At 45.1% G+C, this 27,673-nt stretch overlaps 1 protein-coding gene across 4 annotated transcripts in view; it reads left to right on the top strand.

The window, feature by feature from the left end:
* Positions 1-27,673, top strand: part of DIP2C (disco interacting protein 2 homolog C) — a 435,220-nt gene that overhangs the window by 320,626 nt on the left and 86,921 nt on the right. For all 4 annotated transcript variants that reach the window (XM_036025084.1, XM_028505417.2, XM_036025087.1 and 1 more), the window contains 11 exons: positions 4,601-4,740; positions 7,539-7,675; positions 8,937-9,145; positions 10,176-10,290; positions 10,799-11,000; positions 16,294-16,403; positions 17,601-17,681; positions 22,194-22,317; positions 23,035-23,156; positions 24,046-24,157; positions 24,243-24,352. In XM_036025084.1, the coding sequence (XP_035880977.1) occupies positions 4,601-4,740; positions 7,539-7,675; positions 8,937-9,145; positions 10,176-10,290; positions 10,799-11,000; positions 16,294-16,403; positions 17,601-17,681; positions 22,194-22,317; positions 23,035-23,156; positions 24,046-24,157; positions 24,243-24,352 (1,462 nt within the window). The remainder of the gene's footprint in view (positions 1-4,600; positions 4,741-7,538; positions 7,676-8,936; positions 9,146-10,175; positions 10,291-10,798; positions 11,001-16,293; positions 16,404-17,600; positions 17,682-22,193; positions 22,318-23,034; positions 23,157-24,045; positions 24,158-24,242; positions 24,353-27,673) is intronic.

Raw genomic sequence — 27,673 nt, forward strand, 5'->3', positions numbered from 1 at the left:
TGTCCCTGAATTGGGAATTACTGGATTAGAGATTGCCTGTGTAAAATGGGAGGAGAAGGGACCCTTGATTTCCTGCCAGCAGAGGGCTCAGTGAGTAGCCCTGTCCTTGACCTTTGCAGATGTGGCAGCAGTCAGTGGATTAGTCCTGGGATGGAAATCGTTACAACTGCCTATTATTCGCTTGACTTTGTTTATTTCACATTAATGTGTGTTTGAGCTTCGGCCAGGCCATTTGCTCTCAGTAGTAGCAAACTGTAGATGTGTTCATAGGGATCGATAGCTGCTTTTCTTCAGATGTTCCACAAGCATGAGTAGTAGAAGTGTAGCTGGTAATTTGAGGCTGGAAGTGAAGTGACTAGTAAACAGTGGTGCAAACTATCTGATGGCAGCCATTCGCCCTCAAGCCCGTCCCTTATGAGGCACATGCTGAGGCTGATGTGCACCTTCCTCTCTCATTACCTTTAACTCTGGTCTTTGTCCCTTTGCTGTCATTGCAGAATTGGCCATACATAGCTACGTACCCGCTTCCTTCTCTCAGTATAAGGACCACCTCTGTACAGCCCTGAACATTTCTGGTATTATCCCTCCGGTACGTCACACTCCTGTGTGACGCACAGTGGTGTAGTCATGAGTCACAACTTCATCGTGGGGTTGAACCTGGAAGGTGACTGGTGGGTCTGTAGCTCTTTCAGCCAGTATTTAATTAACTGTTTTTGATTATGAAAGGAACTGTTTTTGAAATCCCCAGGAATTCTGCTTATTGGGATAATTTTTTCACTTTCTCACCTAGTTTATCTGCTTGGATGTTTTAGTTCCTAGGAAGGTGTTGAAACAAAAATCTGTCTTGGTTAATAACTAAGGGAATGCAAATTGAAATAACAATGAGGAATGGCACTTCACTCATCAAATCGGGAACAGCGTTAAGGTCAAAGAGCAGTGTTGGCACAAGGGCACAGACACAGGTGCTGTTGACAGGCAACTGGGCACAGGGTGTGAGGCCAGCCTGAGCTTGCCACCCAGGTCTGCCCCTCAGCTGTGGGCATACACACCTCTCTCACTCCCCTCCTGCCTATAAACTGGGGGACAGCGTGTCCCTCTCACAAAGTCACTGTTAACAGTGGACAAGTTAATGTACCTAAAATGCTGAGAACAGCATACTGCATGCAACCAGTGCCATGTATATGTCTAATCAATGAAGAAGTAATGCATGCTGTTGGTGGGGATCTAGACCTTACTAAATTTTTTATGTACTTTTTTTATTATTTCTTTCCCTTTCTAATGATGTATCTTACAGAAATATTTCCAGCTGTATAAAGATAAAGTGGAATAAAGTAACTGATCATATTTTCATATTACCATTGCACAATTAAGAGAGGTCAGTCAATTGTGTTTGCAGTTTACATACTACACATGGTCATATGTGCACACATGCATACTCATGTGGGAAGATCTGCAAGGTATATTTAGTGAAAAAGCAGGTTGCAGAAGAATATACATACTGCAGTCCTGTTTCTCTTTGGATATCAATGTATTTGTGTGCACACATATATTTTTATATGAAAGTGCATATTAAAGAAGCTGGAACTCCACACACTGAGCTGTTGGTGGTGGCCGCCTGTGGGTGGGGGAGAGGGTAAGCTAGAGCTCTCGCCTTTTTTTGCTGTGTGTCCTTGCACAGTGTTGGACTTGCCCATACAAGGATGTGTTCACATCATTTTTTTTAAGATTTCCTAAAAAGAAAACTTCACAGTGAACTAAAAGGTGCTCAATCTTCTAGGCCAGAGTCTGGGAAGGAATGCAGGAGAGTCCAGCTCAGGGCACAGGTCTGGATCCCCCACGCCCACCACTCACTCGCAGCTGGGCTAATTGCGCCTTAGTTTTCTGATTCATGACGTGGGGGGAGAGTGATACCCGCGTAGGTTAGTGCACTAGGCGAGTAACTCTGTGTGAGGCCTCAGGACAACTGGGGACACAGAAGCGTCAACTGAGCAAAACTTGTATCACCAGGCAGGAGGTGCGGTGGGCTGGCAGGTCTTGCTGAAGAGGCCAGCGGACAGCACTGGAACTGGTTGTCTGTGGCGAGGCAGGGTGATGTTGCTACGTGCTGAGTCTAGGAATTCACATGCTTCTGTTCTACCTTTTTGCAAATCTGCCAGGACATGAGCCAGGGCTGAGCTATCTGTGACCATCAGAGACTCTGTTCAGTATAAATTCAGAGTCAGGGTTCGAAGCAAAGTCAGATCAGCGTCACCGCTTGACATTTTCAAGTGTGGGTACTCAATCTTTCATAATTATCATTTTATTGACCTGATTGAAAATTTCCTTCAACAAACACAGCTCATAATTTAAGGTGTTTATTACATTTTGGAATCTTGTTTCCCATTCACTATTAAACATAGGAAAGCAGGTCTCGTAACTAAGACAACAGACTGCACATTGTTGGATCTTAAAAAAAACAAACCCTTCCCTTCTGGCTGCTTGGTTACCACACACTGGTGTTCTCGAGTCTTCCATCCTCGGGCTGTGCCGTAGCACATAGAGCCAGCATTTAGCTTTTGCATGGCTTTATAATGCAGCATATTAGTTTCCCAGGACCGTGTGCATTTAACCAGGAATCCGTGCGCTCAGTTCTAGAGTCTAAAAGGCTGGACTTGGGGTGTCCGCAGGTCGGCTCCTTCTGGGGGCTCCGAGGCAGAATGTGTTCCTGGCCTGTCTCCTGACTCTGGTAGTGCTGGCTGTCCTTGCCGTCCTGTGGCTTGTACGGGTCATCCCAGTCTCGGTCGCTATCGTCACAGGGCCTTCCCCTGTGTCTGTGTTTCTTCTTTTTTCTCCTTGTAGAACACCGGCCATTGGATTGAGGACCCAGCACCCTACTCCAGGATGACCTCGTCTAAACCAATTATAGCTCCAAAGCCCCTATTTCCCAATAAGGTCACATTCAAAGTTTCAGGGGTTAGAACATGGACATATCTTTTTGGGGACACAATTCAACCCACGACAGGTACTGAGGCTTATGAATTCTGGCTCTCACCTGGATCTTTGCCAGGTACAGTTGCAGGTGAGGAAGTCCTGATAGCTGGGGGCTCCTCTCTTTCGTTTCAAGGTTCCGATGTGTTGGGGTCTTTGGAAAAGAGAAATTCAGGAGAACAATACAGATTCCTGTGTTCTGAGCTCATCATTTCCACACAGCTTCCGCGGCTTATTATCTGGGCAGACTCTCTTTGTTAGGGTGGCCCTGTCCTTTTTCATTGCTACAGCATAATTCTATTTCCAGGGTCTTTTATGCTTCTCTTTTTGTTGAGATATAACTAACACATAACATATACTTCTTTTTAGAATACTCTAGTTACTTAATTCAAATGAGACCTCCTTTCACAAATTTTAACTTTCATGTTTCCCCATTTATGCTTCTAGGTTCATGATATTTAGAAGCCAAATAACAAACTTCTATTTTTATAGTCCAGCCTTAGGTCTTAAAACTGCACTGAACATTTGTAGATGGAAAATTCCAGAAATAATGTGGTGTTTTTCTAGACTGCTCTCACTTTGCTCCCGTGGAAGAATGTTTAGTTTGTAGGGATAAAGCCCATGATCTTGGAAACACTCATTTGTTTCCTGACTCAGTCAGACACTTTCTGCAGACACTGCTGCAGCGGTGAGGGCACAGCCGTGACCAGGAAGTTGAGACGGGCGCAGGAGGCCCGGCACAGGCAGCCAGACGGCCCGCTCTGTGGAGGTGGGAGCTGGCAGCAGGTGCATATTTGAGCCGCCCCAGAAGACAGTGAGGGGGGAAGTCAGGTAGATATCAGTGAAAAGAACCTCTAGGTAGAGGCCAAGACAAGTGCAGAAGCCCCCAGATGGGAGCAGGCTAGGCACTGGACAACAGTGAGAGTGGAGATGAGGCCAGGAGGGTTAGGGGTGAACCATGGAGGCTCCAGGCCATGGAGAAGATGGACCGTGGGTACAATGAAACTGTACTTTATCGAAAACCCCATGTCCCATGGCCATAAAGCATATTACAGCATGTCTGTCATCCAAACCGTGCCCCTGAGGAACTTCCCATCCAGAACGGCATAGCATCAGCCTCATTTTAGACTGTCACACATACAGTTGCTCTTGAGCCTACACCATGCACATCTGAACTTGAGTCTGGATAAGCATGATCTCCATCATCTATATTCCATGCTGTCATCGTGTTTTTAGAATCATTGCTCTTCCTTTTTAACCATTTCCCAAACTGGAGAATGTAATCTTGCAGAGATAGGGGGTGGAGAGAGAGAACTGAACCAGTTAGTCTATGGGTGGGTGTGTGTGTGTGTGTGTGTGTGTGTGTAGTGGGAGGGGGAAGGTATTAAAAGAACACTGCAATGTCTTCACTTTTCTGAGGTGTTTTTAAAATTTTCTGGAAACCCAGAGGAAGAATTAGTGGACGCTAACATACCAAAACCAGGGCCCGGGACAAGCTGAGAACCCAAGATGTGTGGCAGCCTTCAGGAGTCTGGTGGGACCCAGAGGTGGCTGACTTTGCCTTCCGTGGTGGCCACCTGTGCTCACATGCTTATCTGTGCTTCTGCATATTTAAACAAAACTGCTCTTACAGGCCCACAGATGACAGCAACCAGCCCCCGGGCCGGGGCGTCCTCTCCATGCACGGGCTGACTTACGGGGTCATCCGGGTGGACTCGGAAGAAAAGCTGTCTGTGCTCACTGTACAGGACGTTGGCCTGGTGATGCCTGGAGGTGAGTGTTGGCCCAGGGCCACAGACAGTGCAGGAGTTCAGTCGGTACCCCAGCCATGGCTGGTGGACGGGTCAGATGCTGCCCTAACAGCATCACTGACCCCTCTGGCAGGAGATCTCGGAATAATGCCTAGCTCCAGTCTCCTTACATGTTTGTTAAGCTTCATGGTTGGCAGTAGCTGCCCCTCCTGGTGACAGGAAACCCACAATTTTCAAGAAGCTGAGGAGGACAAGCTTCTATGCTGCCTTGTGCATTGGAACCTGGGGTCCACGTCCCCTGGGGTTGGTGGGGCTTCTCTGTGCCTCCAGTGGCACCTGGTGGCTTTTCCTCTGAGGGTCGGGTTCTCACTGGTCATCCTGATGCACCCACCACACAGGGCTGGGTGCTGGCTCGGCTTGTAAGCAGACCTGTGAAAACTGAGGAATGGGGGTCTGAATATTCAGTGAAGCTTGTTTTAGCAGTAGGGCCCTTTTTAAAAGTCACAGAAACCATTACCACCAATGAGCAGAGAGGAGCCCTGGTTGAAGGGCTCACCCTGCAGGACCCCATGTGCCCCCCCACTCCTGGCCCTGTGCTTGGGTGTCTCTTGTGACCTCCTGGGGCTCTAGGACATGCAGGGAGAGTATCTGTGCTGGAAGGAGAGGGAAGCCCATTCTCTGATTTGCATACCTTTACCTGGCCCTGCTTCTGCTCACGTGTCCCCTCTCTCAGGGCCTTTGTGAACGCTTAGGCTTCTGCAGTGGAGCCGGCTCCCTTTTCAGCATCAGGTTCCACTTGGAATGTGGACCTTTTCCTCCTGATGAGCTCTCTGGGCACAGGAGTGTGGTCTCACCTCACAAGGGGACAGTCATGTCCACGCACAGCACAGCCCCGCAGACACGCACGTGCATGGCACTGGCAGGAAAGGCACAGCTCCCGCACCACCAGCTGAATGCTGTGGGCGCGAGGCCTGAGCAGACCCTCCTGGGAGTGTCCACTTGCCTGTCCAGTCTGTCACCTTGTACCCCTAGTGTCACAGAAACTTTGCTTCAGTCCTCAAACCCTCCACATGCTGTATGTTTCAGGCTCACTGCACACTTTCAGCCTTAGCCAGGCCTCCTGGCTCCTTTTCTTTAAAAAGTTTTTTCAAATAAGTAATAGAAATAGACCATTTCCCATGGTCTTAGCCTCAAAAGCTTGTTTGTACAGTGAAAAAACTTACTTTCTGGCAATAATGCCAGAATTCCTTTAAAAAATGCTCTGGGGCTGTAGGGACACACACAGTGACATGCACAAACATACTTGTTTTTTCTGTTTTTCTTTTAATTTTTTGATTTTTTATTTTTAGAAGGGCAGAGAGGGAGAAAGAGTGGGAGAGAAATATAAATGTGTGGTTGCCTCTCACACGCCCCCTGCTGGACACCTGGCCCACAACCCAGGCATGTGCCCTGACTGGGAATCAAACTGGCAACCCTTTGGTTCTCAGGCCAGTGCTCAATCCACTGGACCACGACAGCCAGGGCTCTTTTTTTTTTTTTCTATGTCATGTAATGAGAGAGTACTCTTGGTTTTTCCTCTGTTCACTGTCACATGATGTAGGGCGGTTCATGCCTGTCTTGCATCTTAGAGCTTGTTTGCAGTGTGCGAAGGGCTCTCCTCTTGGTGCACTGTGGAGTGCACAGTGATTGTCCTTCTTGTGCTACTGAATAGCATTGCTGGGAATAATTCCTCTGTGCTTCATCTGCACAAGCGTGAGGATGACTGAATGGAAAAGTTCTAGAAATTGGATTTGTTTCTAGGGTAGATGCCCACAAAACTGATGATAATGTGTCCTTTGGAAAACTGTGAAGATTAATATCCTACAATTAGTAAGGGATGACCCTCCCTCTTCACTCCTTCCTGCCCGGTGTGTGACAGATTTTTTAAATTTTTATCTGGTGGGTGAAGAATATTTTGGTATAATTTTATTCTGAATTTCTCTCCCCATGAGTGAGCAGTATGTCTCCTGTGTTTTGCTGGCTCTGTTTCTGAGATGCAGTGTTCCTGTTACTTTAACTCCGACCCAGGGTGACGGGGTCAGGCTCTGGTCAGCTCAGCCATCACTGACAGACACCCCACCTCGCCGAACTGCCAGCTCCCTTACCAGACCCATGGTCTGTGGTGGCCAGTGTGGGGTGCACTTGTGACAGCTTTGGGCGTGTGTGCCACAGATGAGGGAAGCTTAGCATCATTGAATTACATGCTGAAAACAGTCAATTGTGAAGCTCTCAGCCGATATTCTCCAAAGGGCCCTGCTTGGCAGAGAACCTGAGGTCAAAGGGAATCCACCGTATCCACGGGAAGCTGGAGGCCTCCTACCCAGAGGAGCTTAACAGACTGTAGGGCAAGTGTCTTGTGCTTCTCATTGGACAAAGCTGAAGTTGCATCCTGGAGGCTGCGTGTGTGTTGCTGATGGTGTGGCTGTAGCCAGTGACCCTTAGGCTCACTCATGTCTGTGGCAGAAAGGACTACTGCTCTTACATACAATTTACACATTAAAATTAAAGCGATTGGAATGATCTGAAGCTGCAATTGTGAAATTGGACATTTTGCTGTAACATGAAAAGTCATGACTCACTTTAGGGAAAATGGCTGCCTGGCCCGTCACCTCCCTGACACACTTGCAGCTTTGTTCCTGGTGCCGTTCCTTTCCATTTACGTTTCCCTTTGTGTTCATCTCTCTCTGTCTCCGTCCCCATGTATGTCCTTCTCTGTAACCATCTCTCTTATGCCTCTGTGCCTCCCTCTTATGTTTCCTGCGCTCCATGTTCCACATTCAGCCATCATGTGCTCCGTGAAGCCCGATGGGATCCCTCAGCTGTGCAGAACCGATGAAATCGGGGAGCTCTGCGTGTGCGCGATTGCCACCGGCACATCCTATTACGGCCTCTCCGGCATGACCAAGAACACCTTCGAGGTAGGTCTGGGAGGTGAGCGGCATGCCAGCAGCACAGACGTGAAAGATAAAATGGCAGTTTCTGAAAAAAAATTTCTTAGAGTCATTAAAGTGGTCTCACTTTCTCCAGCCATTTTTATAGTTTTCAATAAATCGAGCTTATATTGTTTTCACTTTGTAACCAGTGTTGTAGAAGGGCAAATAACAGTTTCTTTAAAATGGGCCTTTTCAATATATTGCTGTTCTCTCCTTGCCTGTGTATTAAGCGCCCCAGGGACAGTGGGTAGGTGGAGAAACACAAGCATGCAGGCACGGCCTCGCTGGTGGGGTGGCCAAGAGCCCCCTTTTTGGCCTGTCAGTCTAGGCCACACGTAGGCAGGCAGGAACAGGTGTGCACACTAAATAACTGTTTCCACAGTGTGAACAGGCAGGTGTATGTGGTTATATTATGCTGTGTGTGCACACATACGTGTGATATGTGCAGTGTGTGCACACACGTGTGGTATGAGCACATGCCCACACACACATGGCCTTGGGAGTGAGAGGTTGAAGGATACACTCAGCATTCCAGGAGCTCAGCTGCTCCCCAGCATTCTCAGAGCTCCTGCCATTGACCATGCAATGCCCGACCCCAGGAAGAGCGCACATTTGATTAAGTTGTGCAGAGGGAAGCCTGAGTTGTTTGGGGATAAGTTTCTTAGCGTTTAGAACTGTGGTTGTTGAATACAGATTCATGTTTTCAAGACACAGCTAAATAAAATCCCCATCTCCTTTTCTATTTGACTCACCTGCCAGGTTTGAAGAAAACAGGTGTAGAGGCTGAGTACGTGATTTGCTTCATTCATATCTTTTTCTAAGTGTAGTTCCAATAAGGAAAAACACTCTAATGAATAGGGCTCATTTCACAACTAAAAGGTGTTATTTAAAATGCACCTTGATTCTCTATTTATCACGTCTATACTGTGGCTTTATAAGCAGAATTGATTAGCATTTATTAGACCATTGTCATGACCTCTGCGTATCACCTCTTAAGAGGCTTAGAAGCCATGGAAAGGAACCTGTGGGGCTCTGCTTATAGACTGGTGGGGCCAAATTGGAAGGTGCTCGGTGGGCGGAGGTGCCTTCCAGGTTTGTGGTGTCTGCTGACAGCGGCTGCCTGGGCTGGCTTCCTCAGCCAGGGTTCAGGTTAGGAGACACGGCTGGGGAGAAGCAGGCTCAGCGGGCTCCGAGGAGGAGGGAGGAAGACAGGTATTGCTGGCACTCACAGCCCGTGCTTCCCCAGGTATTCCCCGTGACGAGCTCAGGGGCCCCAGTCAGCGAGTACCCCTTCGTGAGGACAGGTCTACTGGGCTTCGTTGGCCCCGGAGGGCTCGTCTTTGTGGTGGGCAAGATGGATGGGCTTATGGTGGTCAGTGGACGCAGACATAACGCCGACGACATCGTGGCCACAGCGCTGGCCGTGGAGCCCATGAAGTTTGTCTACAGGGGAAGGTGAGTGCACCCTCTGTGAATTAAGCACACAGTTTTCTGTGGATTATACTTTTATATAAAATTGCATAAATTCCTTAAACTGATGGGGTTCAGTTTACTTTTGTGTAAAATGAAGCAACTGGACTCACTGACTTTTGTGAGGCCATCTAGTTCTGAATGTCCAATTTTACAGAAATTTCCTGAGTCCATAAATATATATTTATTAACTTTCCCTCTAAGTTAAATGAAAATATCCATTTGAGAAATTTATTTTTAATATAAAAACAATTCAAAGAGTCAAATATTCATCTTGGAGCAAGTCCCTTCAAAAGACCCAAAGATAACAGATGAGCAACAAATTTGCACAGGCAACTAGCTCTCACAACTTTCCACCCCCGATCGTACCCCTGCCTTATTTGGAATGGGGTAAATATTAGCGATTACAGCCCCTGCGTTTTCTGCTAATTTGAAGAAAGCCATAAACTGCTTTAGAACCTTTTGTTGCAAGCTGACAGAGTGGGAGAGAAAGGTAACTTGGATGAGGCATTTCCATCTGTGAATTATTCTTACCACGGCCTCCGTGAAAAGAGCACTGGGTGTCCAAGTCGCCACAGTCCAGTGCTTACATGGGAGGCTGACATATCTAGTAGAAAACTGTTACTTCACAAATGCAAAACTTCTACTCATTTGGAGGAAATTCCTTCGCAGGTGCAAACTCAAGATGTGAGTGGAGTGGTTTTCTAAATTCCAACAGTCCTGATAGTTGCACCAAACTCCTCCCATTGGTGCTGAGAGGCAGGGAAGTTGTCATCAAGCCTGCAGGCAGCCTCAGGAGGAATACGGGTGATTCTGTCTCTCAGCTTCATCAGGCTCGACCTCTCAGAGCTGTGTTTACTAAGAAAAATGCACAAGATTCTGTTGCTATGGTCAGTCGTTGGTGCTGCGATCCCCTGAACCAACAACCAGTAACTGTAAAGCTCCTTATTGCAGACTGGTCCTCCTGCAAGCATCTCTAGCGTGTGCTCACTGTGCCTTCCCTCTGTCCCTGCAGAATAGCTGTGTTCTCAGTGACCGTCCTGCACGACGAGAGGATAGTGATCGTGGCTGAACAGCGGCCCGACTCCACAGAGGAGGACAGCTTCCAGTGGATGAGCCGGGTGCTCCAGGTAGCCCTTTTCCTGCCCTGGAGCTCCACCCTTCTCCCAAAATGGCTCGAGGCAGCTGTGTAGCATTTGTTAGGATGTGGCCAACCCTCGTCAACTGTGCTTCTGCCCCTGATTGTCACTCCATTTGATCAGAAATTGCATCTACCCTGAAACTTAGATTTGCATTCCAGGAAAGTAGCTGTTAGACTGAGGTCAGTGATCAGGGGTTTGTAAAACTGGCTTCTGCTTGCTGTTCATGTGGGGAGCAAGCATAGATCTTGAGAGTGTATTTTCTTTTCTCCAAACTTCCCTTCTTAGTGTGCATGGTAGCCCACAATTCCTCTGTGATGGTTCAGCCTGATGAGGCTTGGCAAGGCAGCCCCCCTCTTCCCTGGAACCTTCCCACAGGCCACACCACTGTGCTGCTTATGCTCCCTGTGCTGTGAACAGTATTTTGCATAGTCTGCACATGTGCTTGATACCTCTTCATAGTACCTGTTCTAACACAGTCCCCTCCTGTGACTTCTAGGCGATCGACAGCATCCATCAAGTTGGGGTTTATTGTTTGGCCTTGGTTCCTGCAAACACCCTCCCCAAGACTCCACTTGGTGGGATCCATTTGTCAGAAACAAAGCAGCTTTTTCTGGAGGGCTCGCTTCACCCCTGCAATGTCCTGATGTGCCCTCACACTTGTGTCACAAACCTGCCTAAACCTCGACAAAAACAGCCAGGTATGTCCAACGGCCGGCCAGAAGGGTTTGTGGTGCTGGTGCCGCACTCACCAGGCCTCACAAACAGAGGCAATTCTCGGCCATTCTCCCCCACTCTGAGTCTCCACTCCCACAGGAGTGGAGCTGCTCGCTGTAAGCGGTGTTTTCTACCAGAGGGTGGGGTTGACATGGGGCTGTGCCGGGCCAGTGGACTCCACTCAGAGCAGGCGTGTGCAGGACCTCTGGAGGGAAGGAGGTGCCAGTGTCCTGACCGTCCTTAACTGGGAGTCAGAACTCCATCTGCTGGTGGCCTCGGTGAGGCTTCTCCAGGTCAGTTTCTTTGCACACAAGTGAGAATAATGCTTCCTTACATGTTTTGTGAGTTAATTTAGGGGTCAAAGCTGCTAACACAGAAAGCATTTTGAAGCCTGTCAAGAGTCTACGAACCTGTTGGTGATGTCCTAAGAGTGAACATTTGCCTGGTGCCCCACAACTGGGGGGGAGACACATGATTATTTGTCATCTGACTTGCTTCTCCAGGAAACAAAATTGATCGCCCTCTTCAGGGCTACATAGTTATTAGTGAAAGGGAATTTATTTCAAGTGTGCATCATGGGGAAGCAAATCTGCTGGTGGAGTCAGAAGGTTCCAGCCTCCAGGCTGGGAAATGCACACAGACGTCAGAGGAGGAGAGCTCTGGCTGGGCTGATGGTGCATGTAGCGTGTTGCACATATTAACTCCATCTCTCAGAGCACCAGGAGGTGGCGCTCTGTTGTCTTCTTTCACAAATGAGGAACATGCACCATCCACAGCTGCGGGGCCAGAGTGTGCTGGAGACAGACCTAGACCCAATGGCCATTTGCTCCACCCTGTAGAGTGGCCATGGGGACAGAGTTTTTGGTGAAGCAGCTACAGGCAGTGGGGTCATCACAGGGCGCATACCCTGTGGTGAATGTGGGGACCATCTGCCCCTAGGCTCACTCCCCGAGCGTGAGACCAGATGAGGTGACTGGGGCAGGACATGGTTGCCAAGGGAGAAAAGTGGTTTTCTCATGAGTTGAAAGGTATCAGAACTTGAATCCAGGTCTGTGACTCTGTGTCCCTCTGTCACTTGCTATTACTGTCCCTACAGCACAAAGATGTCTGTATAGCAGTCAGAACGCAGCTTCCACATTGTGGCATTTTGTTCTCTCCTAGTATGAGGTAATTCTCTTCAACAGCCTATAAAGTCAGCTTTTTGCTTTTTGAGCCCATCGGGTTTGCAGTCATCACTGTTCTTGTGTTTTTGCTCTACTTCTGTCTTGTTCATTATTTTCTTGTATTCTAGATTTCCTTAACTAATATTCCTCCCTGTTTTTTTCCTTTTTTCTCTCAATCTCTGATTTATAAGATTACTATAGTAAAATGTAGAGTGGCACTGACCAAAGTATTCATTCCTTAAATTCTGTGGGCGCCCTGGCTTCAAGTGGGGGGCCTCTGAAAACAAAGCATCACCCTTTGGTGAGCATAACCACAGGACGGCAGGTCACTCTTTTGTCTCCTGTTGTCTGAGGGCATGGGCTATGCTGGGGACGCTCTCTCTGGCCATGGTTGTCTTCTGTGGGGGGAGTCAGGACTCCCCAGGGTCCTCATGCACTCTGGGGTGACTGGTGCATCTCTGCCCTGATCACCTTCACTCATCAGCAGACATCCTCGACCTAGTGTCCCCTGGTGCACAGGTGTGGGGCACGTCACAGAGTCCTGCAGGTCAGCAGTGTGACAGCAGAATTCAGGACTGATATCTGTGGATGGGGGTGATTTGCAAATGTGTATGATTCCAGAGGGACAGGGCACAGCTCATCTGCCAGATGTCAAAGAACGCTAAAGGAGAAACGTGGCTGGGGGAAAAACCAGGGTGCTCTGCGCTGAGAACAGTGGGGAGGGCCTTTTTCCTTAAAGGGGAGTGAAGGAAAGGTGACTAGCGAGATTTGGGACCACTTTAACATTGCAGTGTGGTACATGGAGCTTATTGATGTTTTATGTCCTATCTGTTCTTGTTCAATATTGAGAGGTTATTAATTCTTCATCTTCAAAACGTTATTTTTAAACAAACATGAAATGGCAGCTGTGAAGTGCCGGTTGTTGTCCCTACTTTAACTTATGTCATGTGATGTCCCTTAGGTGACATTTTACTGAGGACTCAGTTTCCATGAATGCAAGGAGGGAAATGGATAAAGTAATTTCTATGGCCTCCTTGAAATAAACATTTATGACTCCCAACAAGTGCCTAGCAGCCAAAGAGAACATTTTGTGAGGCCATTTATTCATAAGGATTTTGCTAGATTTTTGAAACAGAGCCCCTAAAGTTTAAATCATTTGTAGACACCCCAGTTGCTTTTTAACTGAATGAATGTGTATTTACTCAGCTAACAACATTGTCACTGTGAGAGTTTCTTAATTGGCTTAAACAATTAAGACCTTAAGAGCACAAAACTGTTAAAAGACCTTTAACCCATCAGTTGGGCTAGCAACAAAATTATAAAAATATCTCCCAGTTTTAATGTTCCCTTGATATATCCCATCAGAGCAGCTGGAGGAAACCTGAGGTATGTGCACAAGAGTGCAGCCCCTCCAGGAGGAGAAACGCTGTTCTCACATACACTCGCCTCTGTCCCTGCCCAAACTGCTCAAGTATTGGCGGGCGGGGATTCAACAACACTGAGATGAAGTTGCTGGCTTGTGCATTTGTAAATCTGTGAATGGGAGCATGGGAAGAGACAGCAAAGGTGAATTTAATACATAGTTTGGGTTCACTTCAACCTTGTATTTTCACATTCTGAGGGGTGAGGACTGCAGGAGTCTTTTGCATACATCCCCTTAAGTCAACAAGGGAGGCAGCCTCCATTCTCCAGAAGGGTGGATTTGGTAAATAAAAGCAGCAGGAAAGCTGCCTGTCTTCCTGCAACATTAGGGACATATAAACTTTTAAGACTGTGTAGGGAGAGACGTGTAAGATCCAAGCGTTGCAGCCAGAGAATGCTGACAGAAATACCTTCTTAGTGAGGCGAGATTGGACTCAGAGACAGAAACAGAAAATAAGCCACCTTGAAAATGTAATATCCCCTCAAAACAGTGCTTTTCCTACTACATTTGGATTCTTAAAAAAAAAATATGGGGAAGCCTTCAAAGCAGGTTAGGCCAGTTTCGGAGCTGGCTTTGAAGAACTGTCCTGCCCGGCCTCAGCAGAGGAGAACATGGGATGCTTTGTGGCGGGTCCTAAAGGTAGGGAACCAATGGCGGATGAGCAAGGCTGTAGACGAGGGCGACTGTCTCCAGGCAGTAGCTACCTTGCTCCAACCACACAGCAGTGTGATTTCTTTCAACACACACCACATTCCCTAATCTGTTTCATAGTTTCTACCTTAAGAGCTAAGAAAAGAAATTTAGTCAGCCCAAACTACCAACTTGAACATTCAAACATGCTTTAGCTGAGTATATAGGGCATGTTCTATGACTGCATAGAAACCAGCATCGAGGCTCCTACAGATGGCTAAACCCAAAGGCACCAGCGCAGAAACCTGCGTCGTGGGCTGTCCTCCACAGTGCAGCCCGGCCTTGAAGTGCCCAGCGGCCCCCGCACAGCTGTGGGAAGATGGCTGTCTGATGGCAAACCAAATTCTAGACAGCTATGTGTCTGCAGAGAAGAGTGGGTGGCCTGTTCCCACTTGGACAGTCACCTAAAAGGTATTAGGTGCCCTGACTGTCATGGCTCAGTGGGTTGGGTGTCAGCCAGCAAACAAAAAGGTCTCTGGTTTGATTCTGGGTCAGGGCACATGCCTGGGTGGCAATCCATCGATGTTTCTCTCACACATCAGTGCTTTTCTCCTTCTTTCTCCCTTCCTTACCCTCTCTCTAAAAACAAATAAAACCTTTTAAAAAAAGATATTAGGTGCTCACCTGCTGCCTTCCTCGTTATTCCAATGAAAGCCAAGGTGACACTGGGGTGGTTGTCACGGCACCTGTGCATGTTATTAGCCATGTGTAGTGGCATCACGCCCCTCAGCCCAAATCTTGAAACCTGTGTCTCGACTGCAGACAGGCAGCGCTGCATGTGCAGTGAGTGATGCAGCATACACCCTGATTTCTAAGCCTGTGACTTGCCTCATTGAAAACTTGGTAAGAATAGGACTCAGTAGTGGCCTTCAGCTCTTATTTTATCAAACCGAGGGTTAAACACTGTCATCTTTGTTACTTTAAACTGCATTTTTTGGTAAACATCTCTCACCCTTCCTCCTCCGCTTCCCCTCCTCCTTTTTCCTCCTCCTGCACTTCTCTCACATTCATACACTCTCACCCATGCTCACACACACACTCAGCATGCTCCCTCACATATACACACCCTTACACACACCCACACTGGCATGTTCTTCTGGAACTCCTAACATTTTCCTGTTGTGTGTGTGTCTCAGTATAAATTTACATCAAGACACACACACACACACACACACACACACACACACGGAAAGAAATTGTGAATGCAAGTATTCAAAAAACTGAGGTTATCTAGGGTTTCTTGAAGTCAGAGATTTTGAAAGCATTAGTCCAGCTCTAAAAAAACTTTTTATCATTAAAAAAGAAAAGGAAAGCTGCCAGGATAGATTGTTTCTGCATTTCTCTTTTGAAACGTGTCATAAATTGTGAAAAGAACATAGCGTTCAGGTCAGTAACAGGGGCTTAAAGGGAATGTGGACTCAGTAAGAGGTTTTTGGTTTATTCCACATTTCTGTGGGCCCGACAGAGAGCCTAAACCTTCTAGTCGATGAAATACCCAGGTGAGTGACTGTGTTGCATCCTTCTCAAGTCTTACTCCCTAAATCTATCCTGAGAGGTATTTATAACAAATGTTTGTTTGTGGCCAACTCTCAGTGATGTGTGATAGCACCAGGGAACCAGACTCTTATAATCCAGGAGTCTTTCATTACTCAGCTATGAAATACGTCATGTTTTCAATTCCACATTTGTCTTGTGCTGTATTTTTTTTGTAATCACTGATGTGAGAGGGTTTCAGCATTCCCCTAACTGGGAAGCAGGGCTGGAGTGGCACTCGGGGAATTTGGAGAACATGTTGTTTCTGTGAATCCTTAATCAAAGCCTATATATGCCATTATTATCATTGTAATGACCTCACTGAAATTCTGTTTTAATAGCATTTTTTTCAGAGCCACGTCTTTGAAAGGATATCTCCAGAGTGAGCTCTTTAGCAGGGTGGGATGTCACATTTTTGTGAATTTCACGTGTGTTTCCCTCACGCATGTGCCACCATGTCCTTTCCAGAAATCGGCCCTGCCTCTGTGATGGTGGGGAACCTGGTGTCTGGGAAGAGGATTGCGCAAGCCAGCGGCAGAGACCTCGGTCAGATAGAAGACAATGACCAGGCCCGGAAGGTGAGAGCAGAGGGCCAGCCTTCTCTGGGCCCCCCACCCATAATCCTGATGTGGAACACTGGCTCCCACTTCCTGCCCTGCCAGCCCATCATCTTCCACTGATCTTCCCCATTTTTGGTGACCTTTGCTTCCTACCTGCGCTCTTGGTTCTGCAAGAGATGCCCATATAATTTTTAAGGAAATGTGTTTATTAGGGGGTATAGTGTCATATAACACATCACAGTGGCACAGAAGGGTGGATGACATAGTCCCACAACTGGCTGGCCTGGGGCCAGTGTCTGGGCAGTCCTGTCTGGTCCTAGTCCCCTGACCACTTGTTCCTAGCTTCCTGTCAGTCCTGACTGGATACCAGACTGCCTCACAGTGACCTTGTAGCAAAGCTTCAGTCCTTTCATTGTACAAACACAAGAAAGCATCAGCTCAAAACCAGGTTTGGGAACCAGATCTCCTTAAAGTGGCCTTAAGAATGTAGAAGTCTTTGGCCCCCCTCTGCCACAGACACCTTATGACTTGTCACATGTGGCTGCAAGTCCCATTATGACCCTTTGGCCTTGAGAACTCATGCAAGTCACCAAAAGGTAGTCCCACTCTGTACAGCTACCAGGAAATGTGACAAAAGCAACCATTTGAAATATTGCAAATTGGGTAACATTAGTGATATGTCCATTGAAAGCAGTGGTCATGTTCCCTGCTCCTGGTACATCCCTGTTAATAACATGGACTAAGGGAATACATGGTGCTTCTTGGGTCCTAATGTGAGAGAGGCTGACCTTTTCACTAGGACTGAATCCATGTGATACACATAGTTTCTGTGATTTGTGGTGCCTTTGAATGACATCAGGGGTGACCATTCTAAACAACACATTCACCAGAGCCCATGTTACAACAGGACAGAGCTGACTGCCATTGCAACCCAGAAATCACATGGTGTCTTCCAGAAGCCCCAGGAGATGGTTTTTGTGTGTGTATCAGCAGTTCCATCGGGGAATGAGGATGCACTTCTCTCATTTTGGGCAGATTTCAAAAAACTCCTCCTCCAGGGGTCACATCTGAACACTGAGCACCTGCATGTTCTGTCGACCACACCAGACAGGGCATCCTCATGCCTCTGTGGAGACACACCCTAAGACCAATTTAAATGTTGCAATGAGCCCCCAAACCAGGTGACCTGGGCTTAACGTCTGTGCTTTGTTCCAGTTCCTGTTCCTCTCGGAAGTCCTGCAGTGGAGGGCTCAGACCACCCCCGACCACGTCCTCTACACGCTGCTCAACTGCAGGGTGAGGCTGCCGACTCACACTTGCTCCCTGGGGTGCCCCCCACGCCTTCTGCTGTTTATCATGTTCCTGACCTCATCGTCTCCTTTCAGTCTTCGTGAATTCCTTTTAGTTATTTATGTGTTGCTATTTTGACTGAGACTTTTTCACTTAAGGATTGATTTTAAATATAAGGGTTTACACATCTGTCTATGCATATATACATATATACATATATATTTTAGCAATTTTTTTGCAATTTCCTCCCAAAATAAGTAATGAATGATTTCTGCCACCAAGAACAATTGCAGATTTATGGGATATCTGTTTTTATTATTATTACCAAACTATTTTTTTGTAAATAAGTTATATTTTAATTATAGACATTCACTCTTAGGAATGAAAACCATTTCTATTTTATAAGTATAATTAAAATACTTTAGTTAAGTTAAAATTACTTTAAAATTTGTGATGCAGGTCCCCGTCCCCTGACCCCTCATTTGCAGTCACCCGCTAAAGGCAGACACTGGGTCTTAAGGAAATGTGTTCAGTGGAATGACAGGAAATCTGATGGGCAGGCTGTGGAGGTCAAAGCCACGGGCATGGAGCAGGTGTGGGCCTGAGACCGAGTTCCTTCGAGATGTGTCTGCTGTTTCTGAGGCTTCTGATATGGAGGCAGCTACATCCTGAACCTTTCATGGGGCCACATCAGGTCCACACATCTGACTCCATCCCCGCCCTTTCCAGCACATGTGCACACTTACCGCAAACACTCAACCTGGACCAAAGGTCTGAAACATCATTTCTGTGGTTTTCATAAAGGTATTTCCACTGAAGTCAGCCTTCTAGTTCATCACTGTCCAATAGGAATATAACACAAGCCACCTACATAATTTTATATTTTCTAAAAGCAGTGCTTAAAAAGGTAAAAAGAAACTGGTAGAATTTCATTTTAATAATTTTACTTAATATATTCCAAAACGTCACTTCAGCACTTGGCCCCACCACACTGCCAGCACTTACCATTGTGAACTCAGCTCCCTGGTCACTGCTCATTTAAGGTGGCGAACCACTAGGTTCCCGACGGAGTTCCACTGTGTCTCTCTCCTCCACGACAGTGCCATCTGCAGGATAAGAGCTGTGTGCAAGACTTATGGTAGGAGGTTAGGACATACTTCCTTGCAAATCACAGAGAACTTATTCTTGGACCTTGTTTACATACAAAGAGCATCTGTTATTTTTTTAACAAAAACACAAGCCATTTCTTTTAACTTTCTTTTTTACTTGTAGCAACTTCTTTAAAATTTTGAAGTATAAATCCTATTTAGCTTTTGCTCTTTTTAGTTGTCATTAATTTAATGTAAAACTTAAAAAATGGTGGCAGATACACAGTCATTGACACTAAAATGTGTTGTTCTTCGATTAGGGACTGGGCGGTGGGTTACCCCTCACTCCCACTCTGTCATGACAGTGCCCCAGACCTCTTTTCGGAACAGTCAGCCCCAAGTTCTCTTGTAAGAGTTTGTACGAGAACTTTCCGCTTTGATGGTAGGTTTCCATATGGAAACCCCAACTTTTTCCATGAAGGTTGGTGACCACTGACCTGAAGATAAGCAGCGACTGCTTCAGGGACCCCTCACCTGTAACACTTCGTTTTTTCCTTAACAACAGGCATTTTGAGAAGTGAAATGTGTAACTTCAAGTCAATGGTATTTCTCTAGAGCACAGGTGGCAAACACAAGGCCATGGGCCGAATCCAGCCCTCCACCTTATTTTATCCGGCCTGGCATCTTGTTTCTACCCAGCAGCAGTGCTAGCTCTCACTTAACTGTTAAGGAGTAGTTACATTTATACAGTCCTAAAATTACATTCGGTTCTTTGAAGGCAACCATGAGGCTGATGTGGCCCCTGGTGAAAATGAGTTTGACGCCCCTGCTCTAGAGGTAAAAGGTAGGATTGAGACTCCCATAGAACAAGTGGTAATGGACAGTCTGGGACCAGATGTGACCTGTGTCCCATGTAGGCTCATGAGGTGGCGTCACGTTCAACCTCACAAATTGGGGGAGAGAGGAGAGGAGAAGAACATTGTGTTTGACTAAACTTGATGTGGCCTCTTCCCAACAGGGCACTTTCTTCAGGGATTTTTGAGAATAATTTTCGTTGGTCCCCAATCACCCATTGTGCTGACTCCAGCATGTGACAGGACTTACCCATTCGTCACTGTAAAACCTTGTGAAATGGCAGACAGTGTTGGGAAAACTGAGAGTTCCTCAAGATAAGGGACAGAATGCCAATTAAATTAACTTGTTGTAAGTTCTGATAGTGAGCATTTTCACAAACCAGAGTCAAAATACTTTTTCAGAAACACTCTTGATTGCTGGTTGCGAGTCACCCATGCCTCTCAAATCTCATAGACTTTCGCTATCACAGAAAAGAGGATTGTTCATAGGGGTTCAGTGCCAGCCCTCCAGAAAGTGGGCAGATATCAGTTCTAGAAGTTGAACAGCACAGACGGAGAGCTGCTGCTCGAAATCAGACAGCCACAGCACACCAACAGAATCCCACATAACAGGAAGATCTGGCTTAGTGGGCACAGCAAGATGAACCTCCTCTGCCAGCACTGGCCCTGTGGCATCCTGCCACCCAGCAGCAGTGCAGCTGATCCCCATTCGACAGTCAGGAGTGCAGGACTGGCTTCCTTTCATGGCAGCTGATGTGGGAGCATCAGAGGAACAAGATGGTCCCCCCACCACGGGTTTAGGGGCCAGGTTGGTCTTGAGCTTCACTTTGAACAGCTCAAAGGACATTGGAGTCGAGAGGAGTTTTGGGTGTTTTTTTATCTGGTTCCCACAAGTATGTGTGGTGTCTGGGAGTGAATACGCATAGGAAAGGTCCCTTGTTGGAGGTACGAGCTCTGATGTTTTGGCAGGGTTTCTGGACCCCAGTCTCATCCATCTCTGTGTTCACCTGGCTTTGCACCTTCTGCTCTTCCACTCTATGTATCTGTTTCCATTTTCTTATTGGTTTTTTATTCCTTTGGAAGGAAAATCATTAGGGAAAGTGTGATGAGAAGGTTCAAATCAAAGAATGTAAGCTAAGCCTGTCCTCTGGGAGAGACCAGTCTCAGCTCAGCCAAAGGCACTGCTGGGCCGTCTCTAGGGCCCTGCACACTGCAGGTTATCAGGGAGAATGGGCTGCATCCTGAAGCTAGTTGCAACCATCGGTTATTTTGTGAATGTCTTTGGCAAACATCAAGTGCTGGTTTTCATACCCTCATACTTTATAAAGGGTTCTCCCACTGGCCCCTCCCACTCTACCTAATGCAGGTATTTCTAACAAATGTGTAAGTTGGGGTGGACACTCTGTCTTTCTCCCCACCCCCACCCCGACACAACCAGTCACCAGGTCATCACTGTCCTTTAACAACACTAAAGGCTGTCTGATTTCTCATCTCTTACCATGATCAGCTGCTCAGCCCACCTCCTTTTTAGACTTCTTCCTCCACATAGGCATTCAGGACCTGAACCAGGCTGTGGGTTTGGCCCCTGAAAGTGTTCTCTGTGTCTGGCCATTCTCTCCTGCTACCTTGCTCACTTCTCCCCTGGAGCTCCAGCCTAAATATGAGTGTCTGGTCCAGTCATTCAAGATCATATCTCAGCTTCTGGTATCCTCCTGATATGGATTTCCTGGACAGTTTGCCTGTTGTTTAAGGAAAGTTCTTCACTCTGTTATCACCTTAAGGAAGATTTCATCATAAAGAAGTAGTTCTCAAATAGCTTATAGACAGTGATGTCTTCATACCTGAGCCTTCGTGCAAGTGAATCATAGTGGTAACGTTCATCCCCAGGAAAGCTTTCTGCAGTTAGATGTATGTTCATGATTTGCAATTTATCCATACTTCTCTCTACAATTTAAACTGTAAATCCCATATATTTCAACTACTGGTCTTCCCTAACAACCCCTTCTTAACGTATTTGTCAATTCAAATGTATTTTCTATTTGTTTGTAGACGTGTAAAAAAGTCTACATTAAAAATTTATTACTTAGTGTTTGCTTTTTGCCTTTTGGGTTGATTGTTGTTTGACCTCCGTGACTTCGATGTGGTCTCTCTTGATAAACACTTTTTGTTAGTCTTATTTCCATAGTACAAGTCCTGCAGGTTTAGTACTAATCTTAATGCCCACGGTAATTACACTTAACACCCAGAATCACTAGGTTGATTTTTTATACATTTATCAATTTTAAGTAATTATTTTAAAAAGTATTTGTTGTCAGCACAAGTACACCCAGATGCGTCTTTAGTTCTCTGTGTGCTGGCTAGTGGGAGGAAGGAGAGTGACTGCTGATGGTCTGGGGGCTTGAGTCGGTGATGAAACGTTCTGAAACTGACTGTGGTGGTGACATAACTTTGAGTATGCTAACAGAACTGAATTGTACATTTTAAATAAGTGACTTGTATGACTATATGAGCTAGATCTCACTAAAGCTGTTATGTTAAGAAAATCTGGCTTCCCTGCTTGTTCTTGCAACACTCAGGGTACAATAGCAAACTCGCTGACGTGCGTCCAGCTGCATAAACGAGCGGAGAAGATAGCCGTGATGCTGATGGAGAGAGGGCGGCTGCAAGATGGGGACCATGTTGCCCTTGTCTACCCTCCAGGTAAAAGGGCAGGGCCGGCAACTGCACGGGACACCTTATTGGGCACACTGGAGCTTGATGACTGGAGTTGCTGTACTGTCACCAAGAAATTGCTCACTTGTCTGGGTACTCTGCCACTTGCAGGAACTACACTGCATGCTGTATGCCTCTTAGGGGCATAAATGAAGTGATATTTCACAAAGACTTTTGTATCTAAACTTGTTTTATTATATATCTGAGGTACTTAATTAATTGTTGTTAAGACCTTAATTACTGAACTGATAATCATAAAGTTGAGTAATTCCTTAGAGAAATTACAGAAATTAAACTTAGGGCCTACTTTGGCATTTCGTACTGAAAACAGCAGGCCAGCCCTGCCCAGGTAACTCAGTGGGTTAGAACATTGTCCCAATACACCGATGTTGTGGGTTCCATTCCCATCCCCATTAGAGCATGTGACAAAAATCAACCAATGAATGCATAAGTAAGTGGAACAACAAATAAATGTTTCTCTGTCTCTCTAAAATCAATAAAATTAAAAAAACAAATACCAATAACAGGCCAAGTAGAAGTTACTGCTGAAGCGTAACAAAACCCCCAGGAGGAAAAAAGAATATGTTAAGGTCTTTGTTGTTCACCTAACCTAATTTTTCCAGACTAGTTTCTCTGCTGATAGGTTTGACAACCATTGAATGGTTTGATTGGTTTCAAGTGAGAACTGCTTTTCTTCTTGTTTAGGAATAGACCTTATCGCAGCATTTTACGGTTGCCTGTACGCAGGCTGTGTGCCAATTACTGTCCGCCCCCCACACCCACAGAATATTGCAACAACGCTGCCCACCGTGAAGATGATTGTGGAGGTAACACTGCCTGGAGTGTCTGGGCACTTCCCCCTGCCCTGGGCCTGAGGGTTAGGCTCGTGGACCAGAGTGGGGCTATCTGGGGAGGGGAGGGTTGTGGGATTGCACGAGTGTCTGAAACCCAAGTGATAGGGCCAGACATGGCCTCTACTTTCAGGGAGCTACCGTCTAGTGCTGGAAGCAAAAGCCTACCCACCCATGGAATTAGGGTTAGAGGACAGCCTTGCCTTGATGCCTAGAGTAAGCAGCTCCCCGGACAGAGTGTCCCTATAGACATGTGGAGCTGCCCCAGCAAACCCAATGCACAAACCAAACCAAGTGAAATAATTTACACTTCTTTTGGAGTTCTTTCCTCATAATTTGTAAGTGTCTTATTTCTGTTTTAATTTTTTTGTGTGTGTGCCTGGGGAAATTTGAAAGAATTAGGAAAGGTTTTTCCCTTTAGAGAAAGAACCACAAGAGATAAGACAGTTTGGAGACCCCACAAGTGAATACTTTTTTTGTACTTAGGTTGGAGTACTTTCACAGTCATTACACCTACTAGAAACTGGATGGTTTCTTGGTGGACATGTATGGCATTTCCAGTAGGGCAGCTAACAGTGTCAACAAGTGAGTTCAGAAGCTTCATTCTGAGTGTGATCTCACCCTGGATCCTATTCAGCTATAGAAATTTCCAGTGCCCATGAGCTTTGTGTGGCCTTCATGGTCAGATTCCTAGCTCTTTTTTACCTCCACTGGCCAACACTGGCTCCTCCTGAGGAGCCGTGTCCCTGGTAGTCTAACCTGCTCTGAAAGCCATGTGGCCTCAACACACATAGTGAGCAGATGTGTGCAGTGAGTGTTTATCTGTGGTTTACCTTCCTTCCTCATTCTGTTCTGTGACCCTCAGGTGAGTCGCTCTGCCTGCTTAATGACAACACAACTGATCTGTAAATTGTTACGGTCCAGGGAGGCAGCTGCAGCCGTCGATGTCAGGGCGTGGCCCCCCATACTGGACACAGGTGAGTCCTTGAACTAGCTGGGTACATTTACTTCTCTGCTTTCCCACTGGGTCAGATACACTAATTGCTTCACTTTGCTCTCCAGATGATTTGCCAAAGAAGCGGCCAGCCCAGATCTACAAACCCTCCAACCCCGACACGCTGGCTTACCTGGATTTCAGTGTGTCCACAACTGGAATGCTAGCTGGAGTGAAGGTGAGAAATGCAGTCTTCCCAGTGTGTGTGAGCCCTCGCAGTGATGGCTAGTTACGTCGTGTGCTGTAGGATTCCGGTGGGGACCTGCAGTGAACCATGGAGCGAGGCTTACGTAGGCGTTTCATCCAAGCTATAACATGCATTGGCCACTTGCGTAGTTACTTAGGCTGACTGATTCTTTCCAAATATTCCAACTTACTTTTTTTTTAAATGTAAACACTGCCTGACTAGCCCTTACTAAAAAACCATGTCTGTGTTTCTTTTTTAGTGGTTCTCAGATCCTAATTTTCTTTTGACTGTAAAACTGTGCACTGTAATTTCTTGGTTTTTAACACAGATTCCCTTATGATTTTCCAGATTGCTGCTCATTGCAGCTGCAATGGCCCCTTTTCCTCCCAAAGAATGAGGCTACTCTGTGTCCCCAGAGTTAGGGTCCTCCAGGCTCAGGTGAGGACCTTAACAAGGATATGTTAAGTTTTCTGAAGCCTCAAGAAGCCCTTTCCCTCTTATCTGCCTCTGGGGTCTGACTGCTGAGTTTCCAAAGTTTACCTCATTTCTCTGACTCTGTCTACTCCAGTTTTTCTTATGGTAGTAAAATACACGACATAAATTTACCATCTTAGCCAATTTAAGGACGCAGTTCAGTGGTATTAAATACATTCAAAATGTTGTGCTGCTATTACCCCTATCCATCCGCAGAGCTCTTTTCTTCTTGTAAAACTGAAACTTTGTCCCCATTAAATACTAACTCTCCACCACCCTCTCCCAAACCCCAGAAATCACCATTCCTTCTGTCCCTATGATTTTTGTAATCTATATTCCTCATATAAGTGGAATCATATAGTATGTCCTCTTGTGTCTTTCTTCACTCAATGTGCTGTCCTCACCCATGTAGTAGCATGTGTCAGAATTCCTTTTTAAGACTGAATATTATTCCATTGTACCTACACACATTTTGCCTATCCACTCATATCGGTGGACATTCACCTTGCTTGCATGTTTTAGCTGTTATAACTAATGCTGCTGTGGATATAAGTGTGCATATATTTGAGACACTATTTTCAGTTTGGGGGTATGTACCCAGAAGTGGAATTGCTGAATCATATGGTGATTCTATTTGTAACTTTTTGAGGAACAACTGTACTTTTTTACATGATGTCCGTATGATTTTACCTTCTCACCAACAGTGTCCAAAGGTTCCAAATTCTCAGCATCCTTACCAACACTTGTTTTATTTTAAAAGTAGGCATCGTAATGAATGAAGTTGTATTTCATTATAGTTTTGATTTGCGTTTCCCTAATGATTAGTGACAAAGAACATCTTTTCATGTGATTATTGGCTATTTGTGTATATTCTTTGGAGAGATATCTGTTCAAGTCCGTTGCCCATTTTAAAATTGGTATTTTTGTTGTTTAGTTTTAGAAGTTTTCTATATACTCTGGATATTAATTCCTTATCTGATATGTAATTTGCAAATATTTTCTCCCATTCTTTGGTTGTCTTTTTGTAGATAGTGTCTTTTGATGCACAAAATTTTTAAATTTTTATGAAGTTCAATTTTGTTCATTTTTTGTTGTTGCTGCTTGTGCCTTTGGTGTCATAGCAGAGAAAACATTGCCAAACCCATTGTCATAAAAATTTTGTCCCATGTTTCCTTCTAAGAGTTGTATTGTTTTAGGTCTTACATTTAGGTCTTTGATCCATTTTGTGTTAATTTTGTGCATGATATCAGGTAAGAATCCAACTTCATTCTTTTACATGCAGATATCCAATTGTCCCAGAAACATTTGTTGAAAAGACTGTCCTTTCCCCATCACGTGGTCTTGGCACACATGTAGAACTTGTTTAACTGTATATAGAATGATCTGTTTTTAGCCTTTACAAAAAAATTCCATTGTTTATCTGTCTGTCTTTATGCCAGTACTGCACCATTTTGATTGTTATAGCTGTGTAGTAATTTTTGAAATCAGAAAGTGTGGTAGGACCTCCAGCTTTGTTCTTTTTCAAGATTGTTTTGGCTATTCAAGTTTCATTAAAATTCTGCATGAATTTCACAATGAGCTTTTTTATTTCTGTGAAAAACATTATTGAGATTTTGATAGAAATCGCATTAATCTGTGTTGTTTTGGGTAATACTGACGTCTGCAGATATGAGATAGGTTTTCATTTATTTATGTCTTATTTAATTTCTTTCAGAATGTTTTATAGTATTCATTATTCAAGTTTTTAACCTCCTTAGTTAATTTGTAAATATTTTATTTTTTTATGCTATTATAATTGGGAACTGTTTTAATGACCTTTTCAGATTTTTCATTTAGTATATAGAAATGAGAGTGATTTTTGCATGTTGACATTTTTCTTCCTGCTGTGATGAATTCGTTTATGATTTCTAACAATTATTTTGTGGACTCTTTAGGGTTTTTTACATGTAAGATTATATCATTTATGAACAAAGATAATTTTACTTCTTCCTTTGCAATATGGTTGCCTTTTACTTATTTTCTTATCTAATTGCACATGCTAAAAACTTCCAGTATTATGTTGAATGGAAAGGGAAAGTGTGGGCATCTTTGTCATGTTTCTTATCTTAAAGAAAAAGTTTTCAGTCTTTCACAGCTGAATACGATGTTTGCTGGTTTATCATGTATTGCTTTTATGTTGAGGTACTTTCCTTCTATTCCTAGTGAGTGTTTTTATCGTAAAATGATATTAAATTTTGTCAGATGCTTCTTCTGCATCGAATGAGATGATCATGTGTTTTTTTCCTCTTCATTCCTCCATTCTCTTAATTGGATGTATTTATTACACTTATTGATTGTTGTATGTTGAGCCATGCTTGCATTCTAGGAATAAATCCCACTTGGTCATAATGTGTAAGCCTTTTATTGTGCTGCTGGATTCCATTTGCTACTATGCTCACCTAGTATGTTGAGGATTTTTATGCTAATGTTCATAAGGCATATTGATGTATAGTTCAGTTTTCTTATAGTGTCTTTGTCTGATTTTGGTATCAGAGAAATGCTAACCTCATAGAATGAGTTGGGAAGTGTTCCCTTATCTTAAATTTTTTTTGGAAAAGTTTGAGAAGGATTGGCATTAGTTGTTTTTTTTAGTAGAATCAACCAGTAAAACTATCAGGTCCAGGGCTTTTCTTCATTGAAATTTTTTTGTTGTTGCTGATTTTACATTTTTTACAAATTACAGGTTTATTCATATTTTGTATTATCATGATCTAGTCTTGGTAAGTTTTGTGTTCCTTCTTGATAGTTTGTGTATCAAATTTCATGAAATGGGGCTTCTGTTTCATGCAGTTATGTAAT

The sequence above is a fragment of the Phyllostomus discolor genome, chromosome 1 (genome assembly GCF_004126475.2).
Source record: "Phyllostomus discolor isolate MPI-MPIP mPhyDis1 chromosome 1, mPhyDis1.pri.v3, whole genome shotgun sequence".
NCBI classification, from domain to species: Eukaryota; Metazoa; Chordata; class Mammalia; order Chiroptera; family Phyllostomidae; genus Phyllostomus; species Phyllostomus discolor.